The sequence below is a fragment of the Macaca thibetana genome, chromosome 9 (assembly GCF_024542745.1).
Source record: "Macaca thibetana thibetana isolate TM-01 chromosome 9, ASM2454274v1, whole genome shotgun sequence".
NCBI lineage: Eukaryota > Metazoa > Chordata > Mammalia > Primates > Cercopithecidae > Macaca > Macaca thibetana.
In genome coordinates this window covers 23,117,699-23,129,742 of record NC_065586.1, presented here as the reverse complement: position 1 = coordinate 23,129,742, position 12,044 = coordinate 23,117,699, and the positions used below count along the sequence as shown (strand labels likewise).

The following is a 12,044-nucleotide window of genomic DNA, read 5'->3' as shown; positions in this document are numbered from 1 at the left end:
TGGAAGTAGGGCCTGCAGAACAAAGCTGCTTGACTCCCTGGATTCAGTCCCCTTCCCAGGGGGAAGGTACAGACAGATCTGCCACCTTGCCGGGATTCCCAGGACCAGAGTATGTAAAACTGCTGGGTCTCCATGTATACCTGAGCAGCTACTCTGCCAAGACTCCACACACCTCTGTGTATCAGACCCAGGGCCCTGGTGGTATGGGCTCATGAGGGGATCTCCTGATCCACAGGTTGCAAAGATCTATGGGAGAAGCATGGTTTCCCAGGGGAGGTCACACAATCACTCACCACTTCCCTTGGCTGGGGACAGGGGTTCCTTTGGCTCTGTGCCACTCCTGGGAGGACCCATCACCCCACCTGCGTTTCTTCATTCTCTGTGGGTCAGGTTGTCTGCCTAGTCAGTCCCAATGTGAGAATCTGTATATTTCAGTTGAAGGTGCTGAACACATAATGCATGTTTTCCTATGGTGTCCGTTGTACTTAATGCAATGAATGAATGCTAATGACTTTAGATATTTGCAATGTTATATATTCCTGTTTACTTTTTTAATAAAAGTTCTTTTTCTGGATACAAGTTTGTTTTCTCTTTGATATTATAACTTGTATCCCATATTAGCTTTGGCAGACAAATGGTTTAAAATGTTACTCTTTCATTGCTTATAGAAATTTTATAGAAAATTGTCTTTTTTAATCTTTGTAGATAATAACCAATGATATGGGTCTTCAATTTTACAGATTAATAAACAGAAAGAGGACCAGGAAATGAGAAAAAAGTATGGCAGCTTAAGTGTCAAGGTTTGTATTTAAGTTTTTTCTCCTCTTTCTCTTTAATTTTGTGCTTCCCTGATTTTGGCATCTGAATCGACAAATCTATGTAGCATACTGAGGTTTTTCACTTTCCAATGTCTGAGTTTGAAAAAGAAAGTTCTTGAAAGTGAGAGCAAGGCCAGGAGCAGTGGCTCACATCTATAATCCTAGTACTTTGGGAGGCCGAGGCAGGAGGATTGCTTGAGTCCAGGAGTTCAAGACCAGCCTGCACAACATAGTGAGACTATCTCTTTAAAAATAAATAAATAAATAAAGTGGTGTAAGAAGTGTGAATGGGAAATCAGGAGCTGATTGTTGAGAACAGGGAGCAGAGAGTGAAATTGAAAGCCAAAAAACCAGCTAGTGGGGCATCAGGAGGAATGCATCCCGATATCCTCATCCTTCTTACTATTTCCCTACCTTCTTCCTACCTAGATACAGGCCTCGAGCTGCCACCCACCCCTCTCCACATAGACCTCACCATTCCAGGGGATTCCAAAGAGCATTGATTTGTTGGTGTGTTCTTCTTAGGACATGAGGATTAAAGGGGGAGAGTGGAGAAATAAGCTCAGCCTACCAATCAAATCCTGCCAGGGGAGATTGTGGGCCTGGGAGCAAGAACAAATCCACGCGCTCTAGGACTGAAAACCTCAGCTCTGCAATTGCAGCTCAGGGGAGGGGAAGAGTGTGAAAGAGAGGGACACAAATCCAAGAAACAAAATGAGAATAACAAAGTTGTTTACTTTTGTGTGGCAGGCTGCAAAATCAGCCAAGGGGAGAGAAGCCTCTTTGTCCCCATGGTCCAAGTCTCCACCCAGCACCACAGCTTCGAGGCCACATTCTGCGACCATGAGTATATCATCTACTGGGGCCAAGAAAGCTAAGACTCCAAAGAAGGCTTTAAAGGAAGAGCAATTTGTGGTAAGAACTGCTTCCATGACCACACACTGTCCACCTTCCTCTGCACAGGGGCTCCTGTCTCTTTCGCCCTATCCATGAGGCCTGCAGTCTAAGCACACCTCGTTCTCGCCCCTGAGTGGGGGGCTCCAGCTGCCTTTTTCTAAACCAACATGTCAGGGTGAGCCTCCTTCACTTTCCCAAGATGAAGTCATCAGTATCCCCAGCCAGGCAGTTGAGTCACTAAGCCCCAGTGGGTCTCTATTTAATTACCAAAATAGAGAAGCTACATCCCAAGCACTTTCTAGGATATACAGTCTCAAACTCATGACTGCCCAGGGTCCATCAGAAGCTCACTGAAGATTCCCGGAAGGACACACAGGTATCCAGTCCATTTGCTCATGCAGGATTCCTCAGTCTACAACTGGAGGAAATCATGCTGTCAGCGACGTGCATGCATGAACTCTATGCTGCTGCTCTCCTTTTCTACCTTTCCCCTGATCATCACAACTGTTTTTGCAGGAGCTAGGGTGGCACCCTTGGTCTACATAAAAAGGAGGTGCTAAGAAGTAGCTCTGGGACACTTAGCTCACTGTGGGCTAATTGTGTGTATATTTATGAGGCACTGCTCACTACATTGTACAACACCTCCCATCATCATGACCCTGTGTCTCTATAGCCTTCTGCTCTTAGCTGTAAGGATAGTTGTATTTCTACAACTCTTAGTTATCTGTGGACACTGTGAATTGTGTAAGTAGTCAAGGCTCCTTTCAGAAGGCATAGAACCCAATTGGTGACACATATGGCCAATGCCAAGCGCTTCACATAGAGTCTCTCCACTGCATATTTTGCTCTCTCAAACTCTTTGTCCCTTTCCTACATGTTCCCTCGTTCTTCCTTCTTCCCCTACATAGGGCAGAATTTGCATTTCTCTCACTTAGAGCATGGAGGAGTGGAGCAGAATTGTGCACGCTCTGTGCATCCTTGCTCCAAAAAGGGGGAAGGCAAGGTGCAGACCTCTTGTGCCCACTCGCCAGGAGATGGACCACTCCTCATATGTGCAGGAGGGAGCAGGTAGAGCAAGGCCAGGCTTGTTGTGCTAATGGAAGTCACACTACTGGGAAGAGAAAAAGGATTCTCCTAGGTGAGCATTTCCACTTTGCAGAGGGTTAGGAAGTGTAGACAATTGGAAATCAGTGTAATTTCCCAAGGAAAAAAACTGACACTGGAAGAGGGTAAATTTTGCATAGAAATGACCAGTGATTAGGTTCTAGAAGTAAGATTTTTGTAACCCAGATTTTGGGAAGTATTTTTTTGGACCACACACACAAAAAGAACTGGCCCGCTGTGCAATACTGCATGCTGACCTGGTTGGGGAGACCGGCCACGCTGGGTGAGGGGCCCAAGACTGGGTCAGCTGCCATGAAATCGGTCATGTGTCAGGGGTCTGTGGTCTGAGGCTCTGAGATGATGGCTGGGAGGACTGCAGAGCCCGGTCAGCCACTGGGGCAGAGCAGCTGAGCCTCTTGTCCTGAGGTCACAGCAGCAGGGGGCAGCTGCAACAGAAGGTGCCCCGGTCCCCACAGCAACCCGAAGGCTGGAACTAAATCCTAGAATTCCAGTTTGGAAGCTCCAGTGTCCCCAGTTTACAAATAGAAGCTGAGCTTCCAAAGTCACAGCCACAAGGGGCAGAGATATTCCATGTTGTCCCCCACCAAAAATGCAAAATAAAGGACAAAGACTGACAAATCTCTGAGAAGGTATCATTTCAACAGGCTTTTCTCTTTGTGTAACAATCTTTCCCTGTGACTGTAATGATTGTGGCCTGGGTATCTCCAAAGCTTACCAGAACATTTTGTCAGCTGAAGGAGTCTCTGAAGTTAATATGTAACAATAAGTCAAAATTGGATGGGGGGAGGGGAGAAATTACTTAAACTGGGGTTCCGTATTTATATGACTTGGCTCAATTTTAAAATGAAGTATGTTTTTCTGGTTCATTGTTATTACTGTCACTTACACTTTGTTAACAATAATACTCCTATTGTTCTAAGTGCTCCCTTCTATCCCCTTCCACTGTGGCTTTTTTCTTCACCGTATATATACACAGTCTAGCTATAATTTTCCTGCTCCTCTCTTTTAAATATTTAACTCCATGGAGGTAGCTGGACCTCTTAAAAATTGTCTTTAAAGGGTTTTATAATATTTACCACGTGTAAGTGACCACATGGAGGGCTTGTTACAGGAACTTTGTACATCAGTCATTTAACGTATCTAATTAATCATACTTATTTTTTGAAATCTGTGTCATTCGGTGGGAACAGCACACGTGCTACCCACAGCGAAGCACACAGTGATAAACTGAGTGTTTAGCCAGTCTGAAAAATACGATATGAACATTAGTCGTCTGATATTTATTAATGAACGATTTCACAACATAAAATTTGTGTTTGTACAGTGCTTTTATGTAAAGTTTGTTTTTTGATATGTGCAAAACATTTCAAATACTCAAGTTTCACATATCAAGGTTAAAATAGATTCTCAGGTTTTCCTCTCCCCACCTTGAGTAATTAGTTAATTAGGGTTGCACCCAATACATGCTTCCATGGAGGACTTCTGAGCTTCCATGGGGTAACCTGGTCTGTACTGATGAACATATGGTGCATGCTTTGATCTGCAGAAAGAATCAGGGCCCTTCTGTGTGGGAAATGGGACATGGGAGAAAGTCGTGTTCCCATTCTTAGAGTTCTCTCAATACAAAGCAATTTGTACAGATAAAAGACTTCAATAAAAACTCTAGAACTTTTTTTTTCTTTAACATTCAAGAAGTGTTAGGTAAAATAGTATTGCAGCCATTTTGCAGTTATGACCATAGTCACCTTGCAAGCTAGTGATTTTTTAAAAATTGTTATTATGGGATATAGAATTATTACTATAGGTATATAATATTATAGGCTAGACAGTTGAAGAAAAGATCTTTTCTTCTGAAATTTACTATTTTTCTCCTAGATACAACTCTTATTTGGTTAAATTGCACATTTCAGATAGCTCTATTAGAGAAGAAAACGTTATAATCTGCTTATAGTTTCATTATTCCATTCTTTTTTCCCTTGGCTTGGCTTGATGCAGCAGGCAGTTAAGAGAGCTGCAGAGCAGTGTGGGAAAGCCAGCACTTTACCCGTTGTTTATCCGGCAGCGCTAAGCAGTGCAGTAATACAGAGATAGGACAGTCCTGTACATGTGCATGGTCTTCAGAGGTTGTCAATGGGTATTTACTATATTTTGATGGGTTATGATGGCACAAAAGAATTTTCCTTATCATACTTGATCTTTGTTTTATAATATGGATAACCCTAAAATGTAGAGATAAAATGTCAAAATCATTGAAAATCACATTTTTCATTTATCACTAAAATGAATTCATCTTTAGGTTCTGCTCTCAGAGAGCAAAATTGAAAATGTGAGTAATATATTTAAAATCCAGTTGAAAGGTGACTTTTATCTTCTGCCCTATTTTATGCTGGGTAGTTCAATAATAAATTAAATAAATACTTTCAGTATATTTGGAACAGAAAATACTCTAGTGAAAATAGTGTTTAATGTTTGTGAGATACATGAAAAGATGTCAAAAACCAACTGAAAAGGGGGTTTATGCTTGTGCTTTTATTGATTTTGTTGGGAAACAATTATAACATTTTATTTGTGGCATTCACTAGGTTTGAGCGTAACTTAAATTGAGGACTGAAGATTTTGCTGTGAAATCAGGAATAGATAAATTCAAGGTTTGGATAATGTACTTATTCTTCCCTACGCACTGTCAGCCATTGGGACAGATGTGAGGTCCTGACCACAGATGATAGCGACTTGGTGGTAGCAGAAATATCATCCCTGACATTCAGGAGCCCACAGACAGTGAGGTGACCCTCTTCCCCACCCCCGCCCCTCATATGGTGTTGCTTGATTCCATTTGCTGGGACTTCAGCTGTGAATTTCTCTCCAGTTCCCAGTGGGAGTCAAGGCCGGTCCTGAACCCCAGGTCATTTGGCCAGACTCTTGACACTACCCAGACGTGGGTCTTTCCCCCGGAAGGCTGAGCATCTGACATGCTGTCATTCATCCTGACTGCCATCGTCACATCTGCCAGTGCTGCTGCCCGGTGTATTAAATCGCTGCTCACCAGAGTCAAGCCAGAGGTGGCTGCACCCCTCTAGACGCTGGCAGTGGACTGTTGACCACTGTCTTTGGATTTAGCCTTGCCAAACTTGTCAGTTTCTCCAACCCCAGTCTCTCCAGATCCCAGCTTCCTCCTCAAACCCTGGGAATAAGTCTATGTGAGTTATAACACATCAATTTTGTTTTCTTTAGGAACTAATTTTCATGAAGGATGGTTCTTAAACCTTTTTTCATTTAACACTCTCTTAACTTTCTTTTCCTCAATGGAATCTCTGCTTGTTCATCATGAAAATTGATCCTATTAAAATTCTTTGTTTTCTCTTACTGATTCATCTATTACTATTTCTTCCCATTTGCGTATCTGAACAATGTTAGATAACCGTGACATCTCACCAAATTGATATATTGCTTGCCAAATCCAGAGTTCTTAAGTTGTGTTAGCGTATGCAGCTTAATTAGGGAATAAAGGTACACTTTTATTTTAGGCTTTAAAAAATCTTTAAAACAGTCCAGGGGTGGCTGGTCACACCTGTAATTCCAACACTTCGAGAGGCTGAGGTAGGAGGATCACTTGAGGCCAGGAGTTTGAGACCAGCCTGGGCAACATAGTGAGACCCCACCTCTACAAATATTTTTTAAGTTAGCCAAGTGTGTTAGTGTGTGTCTGTGGTCCTAGCTACTCAGGAGGTGAGAGGATTGTTTGAGCCCAGGAGTTCAAGGCTGCAGTGAGCTGTGATCCCACCACTACATTCCAGCCTGGACAACATAGCTAGATCCTGTTTCAAAACCAAAAAATATGTCTTAGAAACAGTTTGAGGATCTCCTCTAGCAATCTCAGTGTGGGAATCATTTCTTTGTTTTGTGTGTGTGTGTGTGTGTGTGTGTGTGTGTGTGTGTGCAGGTATTGAGATACTGTATCTCAGCCCTTGTATTAACTGGACTCCCCAAATTTTCATGGCATTTTCTCTTCCAAATCTGTAAAAGAAAAAAGTTATCTATACCTAATACCATGAAGCACTATGGAGTCCAGTTAATCCAGTGGCTGAAAATATACAGTGAAAATTTATTTGAATTCATTCCACCAGAAATGATGGTCACAGGCCTAAACAACCTCGAGTGTGATTCTGGTGGTCTGTCTTCCTTGTGGAGAATTTGCAAGTCAAATTCAATTACAATTTATAAGATTTCTGTCTGGTTTACATTAAATAAAGTATAAGAATATTTGAAAGGTCTTTTTGTGTTACAATTGGAAAGATTTCAATATGAAGGTTTAGATTTTTATGCAACCACTGGAAAAGTTAGGAAAGCAAAAATCAGGAAAGTAACATAAAAAAGATTTCAGACTGAAGCATCCAAGCAGCTGATTGATAAGAGGTCAATAAGAAGGCACTACAATCCATAGGAACCTCTGGTGGGAAATTTCCCACCAAATAGCTTAGTCTTCAGCCGTAAAGAGAGTGTTTCTTATGAGCTCCCAGGAAAGCCACTTAAAACTCATATCTGTCCATGAATCTTGCTCTAAATGCCTTTGGATAATCTCCAATATTCCCATCAAAGGTACAATTCTTTAGAGTTCCTAACATGTTATATGCTTCAAAAATTAAAGTTTGATATAAATATTTCCATGTGACAAAAATTGATATATTTGTCACAGCAAGATTTGCATTTGACACTTTTATTTATGCCATTTCTAGAGCTTTCATTTCTTTGTGTAGATGTAGGTTTCTGTCTGGTGTCAGACAACTTCTTCCTTTTGGTCTGCTGGCAATGAATTCTCTTAGTTTTTGTTTGTGTCTGGAGAAAGACCTTTTTTGCCTTTATTTTTGATAGATATTTTTCTGAAATATTTTCTGAGTCTGGGTTGACAGTTTTATTCTTTTGATACTTTGAAGATATGACTACACCCTCTTTTGGCTTGCACAGTTCCTGACAAGAGTATGCTGTAAGTTTTAACTTCGTTTCTCTCTTTCTAATGTGTTTTATTTTGGATTGACTTCAAGAGTTTCTCTTTCTCTTTGCTTTTCAACAGCTGGATAATAAAGTATCATTGGTTTCATTTCTTTTTCATTTCATTTCTCTCATTTCTTGTCCCTTCTCCTTCATCTCTTTATTTCTATTTATCCTGAACTTCTTGAATTTGTGGTTTGATATCTTTTATTAACTCCTAACCATTACCTACAATTATGTCTTTGCCTTCAAATATGTCTGTGCTAGACTGTTTGATGTTGTTCCACAACTCTTACATGATCAGCTCATTAAATTTTGAACTACTTTTTTTCTTTGTTTCAGTTTGGAGAGTTGTCTTTTTTACCTACCTTCAAATTCACTGATTAATTTTTCAGTTACATTGAATCTACTGATGAGCCCATCCAACAAATTCTTCATCTTGATTGTTGCCTGGTTTGTTTCTAGTATTTCCATTTGATTCTTTTTACATTTTCCACCTCTCTGATGAAATTCCCTATCTATTGCTCATCATGAATGGTGTTCACCTTTTCTCCTAGGTTCTTTAACATTTTGCTTATAGTTCTTTCAAAGTCCTTATCTGATAGTTCCAAGATATGAGTCATCTTTGAGTCCAGTTCTGTTTATTGCTTTGTTTCCCAACAATACATGTTTTTTCCTTGCCTTTTTGTCTGTCTTTTGTTTGGTTTGTTTTGACATTTTAATTTCCTTTGAATATAAGTCAGTTTTTGCAAGCTAGAAAACAGAATCAACCTAACTCAATCTAGTCTTCTAGGGATCCAGGCTGAGTCTTGCAATCTTTAGCAGAATGCCATCATAATACTAGGTGCTCGCGCTAGGGTTATAAACTCTAAATAAGAACCACTTATCTGCATTTTTCATTAGGAAACAGCCAAAAGTACAATCCTTAAAAGCATGATATACAGAACAGCTTGATATACAAAGGACAGAATGACCCAAATTGTATGCTGCCGAGTCTATTGGTGAACCAAATCAGAGCTCACTGAAGATTGGTAAACAGAGAAAGTGTTTATATTTTGAAAACTTGCTCTGTGGTTTGAAAAATTCCTGGATGCTGTCAATAAGAAAGCAAGTGAAAAATATAACAGATGTACTCTCACCGACATTTGATTTTACCATCGTTTTCCACTAGAACATGAAGGTAGAAATAAGTGTAGGAGATAAGATACTTACGTATTCTAAAAATAAATTACTTAGTAATTTTAAAAAGACATACTATATTCTTTCATTTGCTACAAGAAAAAATTGACAATGAAGACTATTTAAAAGAAGTGTTGAACTCTAAATAGGATGGTGAAGGCAACACATTCCATTACAGAATAACTTCCGATTTTTCCAGACAAGGAACATTGCTGTTCCTCCATGTTCCATATTCCTGGGGAAAAACCGTGTCGGGAGCTTTTTGTCAGGGTCAGGAGATGAAAAATAGACCGTGTCCTAATGAGCTGGTTGTAAGTCCAGATAACATATTTGGAATAGACCCATAAAATCCGGCCAATGTTTTATTAAACATCAGCAAACTACAGAATTCTTTAACCCTTAGACATAGTTTCTGCTCAGAATCTTAAAGCCGGATGCAGTTCCACTGTGACTCCTCAGGGCTGAGGTGGGTGCTAGTCATCAAAGTCTGGAAGGTCATGGTAGGAGTCATCCTGGTAGCTTTTGGATGCATTCAGCAGGGACACCAAATTGCCAGTGATCAGAACTGGAACAACCTAGTCTGTCCCCACTTTGCTGATGTAGCCTGACAGCAGGAGGGAGCCTTTGATAATAGAAAGGTGCCAATCAAAAACAGCACAGTGGCGACTGCAATGGCCTTCTAAGGCATCTTAGGAAGGCCTTTTTTAAACCTTAGGAGGTCAGTGTAGCCATTGTGTGTGCTGGAGAGCCTTGAGATTTTACTTTACTACTAGGGATTCCAGTAGCCAAATTGGTATGGGATGGCATCATCACACGCTGACACAGCTACAGTTGGAGCAGCATGCCAGGCCACCTGTGCACCGAGAGCTCGCCCATGGTTAGCAGTGGGGATGCCAGAGGCCACATGGTACAACCTCCTAACATGGCTGGCACCATCCAGCCTGTTCCAGCAAGCTGCCCCATATTTCTGATTGAATGCTGGACATCATGTGTAGAATAGTAGAGATTGAAATAAATTTTATTCACACTTGGAAATAACCTGTCTCTTATGAGACCATGGATACACACACCCATACACATATGTGTGTATACATATATGTGTGTGGGGGGGATGTGTATGACTACTGTGACAGGTTGGGCCAATCTAACCAAAGTTGAGGTGAGATTGGTTGTTGCTATGGTTACCTCTAGTGGACCACCGTCTTTTTTTTATTTTATTTTTTTTAATAATAAAAAAAAAGAGTCTGGCTCTGTCACCCAGGTTGGAGTGCAGTGGTGTGATCTCAGCTCACGGAAACATCTGTCTCGTGGATTCAGGCCATCCTCCCATGCAGCTGAGACTACAGGCACATGCCACTATGCCCAGCTAACTTTTGTATTTTTTTTTTTTTTTTGAGATGGAGTCTCGCTTTGTCACTGAGGCTGGAGTGCAGTGGTGTGATCTCAGCTCACTGCAAGCTCTGCCTCCCAGGTTCACGCCATTCTCCTGCCTCAGCCTCCCAAGTAGCTGGGACTACAGGCACCCGCCACCACACCCAGCTAATTTTTATGTATTTTTAGTAGAGACGGGGTTTCACCGTGTTAGCCAGGATGGTCTGGATCTTTTGACCTCGTGATCTGCCCCCCTTGGCCTCCCAAAGTGCTGGGATTACAGGCGTGAGCCACCACGCCCAGCCTAACTTTTGTATTTTTTATAGAGGTGGCATTTTGCCATATTGCCCAGGCTGTTCTCAAACTCCTGAGCTCAAGGGATCCTCCCACCTTGGCCCCCCAAAGTGCTGGGATTACAGGTGTAATCCACTGCACCAGGCGACAGTTCTGATATTCTTTTTGTGGAGGGTGTGTGACTAGCGTGGGAGCTGGGGTCACAGAGCGCTTTTCTCTGAATACCACTCTACCCTCAGCTTGTAGAAGAACTTGTCCACCTGTGCCACAGAGAAGATCTGCCTCCATGCTGTTATCCCTGCCTCAGTAGTGCATTGCTGTTGCTTGATGCTCCATGAGTGAAGGTAGAGAGGATTCTCTGCAGTTCTAATCCAAACTCGGACTTTCAGAAGTGTCATGTGCCCAGGCCCCAAAGGTGGACTTTCTCAGCATTCTTGCCCCTCTTCCCTGGGGCAGTTCACTCTGCCTTGTATCTGAAGTTGGTCTTGGGCAGGAGTTTCCTGTCCTTCCTGCAATAGTCGGACACCTCCACTTGGTATTGGCATAGAGTTGAAGGCCCAAGACAATTACCATTCCCCTTCCCCAGGGGAGCAAACTTTTCCTTCTTTTATTTTTCCCATTGACATAATGTATCTCCATCTTTTTTTTTTTTTTTTTTTTTTGAGACGGAGTCTCGCTGTGTCGCTCAGGCTGGAGTACAGTGGCGCGATCTTGGCTCACTGTAAGCTCCACCTCCCGGGTTCACGCCATTCTCCTGCCTCAGCCTCCCGAGTAGCTGGGACTACAGGCGCCCACCACCATGCCTGGCTAATTTTTTGTATTTTTGGTAGAGACAGGGTTTCACTGTGTTAGCCAGGATGGTCTTGATCTCCTGATCTTGTGATCTGCCCACCTCGGCCTCGCAAAGTGCTGGGATTACAGGCGTGAGCTACTGTGCCCGGCTATCTCCATCTTTAAGTTGTGAACAAGAGACTGTGCTACCCACCCCAGCAGTTGAAAACTTCCTTCTGAGAAAGGAGTGGCCTGGGAGAAATAAATGGGATTTGATACCTAACACTTCTTCCCAGCATCAACCACTGATCACCTTCTTTGAGTCTGGTTGGCCAGAGAGTTTGCTTCCTCTCTCCCAGAGGCTTAAGACTTTCACATCCTAGGAAAGAAGGACCCAGGAAACGTGATTTTCCTGTAGTAGCAGCTGATCCCTTCCTCAAGTCTGCACCATCAACAGTGACTCTTCAAAATTGCTCTGCCCTCAGCTTTTCTCATGAGTATCTGGTAAGGGACACGAAAAAACGTAACTTGTGAGTGAATGCAAGCTTCTCTTTTAACATGTGCCGCCAGCTACTTCAGACTGCCCTGCTCACCAACATTTGA

At 42.2% G+C, this 12,044-nt stretch overlaps 1 protein-coding gene across 1 annotated transcript in view; it reads left to right on the top strand.

The window, feature by feature from the left end:
• C9H10orf67 (chromosome 9 C10orf67 homolog) overlaps nucleotides 1-12,044 on the top strand; it is a 142,051-nt gene that overhangs the window by 69,783 nt on the left and 60,224 nt on the right. Inside the window, exons 10-11 of the mRNA XM_050803107.1 lie at nucleotides 741-800; nucleotides 1,569-1,733. Of these exons, the coding sequence (XP_050659064.1) occupies nucleotides 741-800; nucleotides 1,569-1,733 (225 nt within the window). The remainder of the gene's footprint in view (nucleotides 1-740; nucleotides 801-1,568; nucleotides 1,734-12,044) is intronic.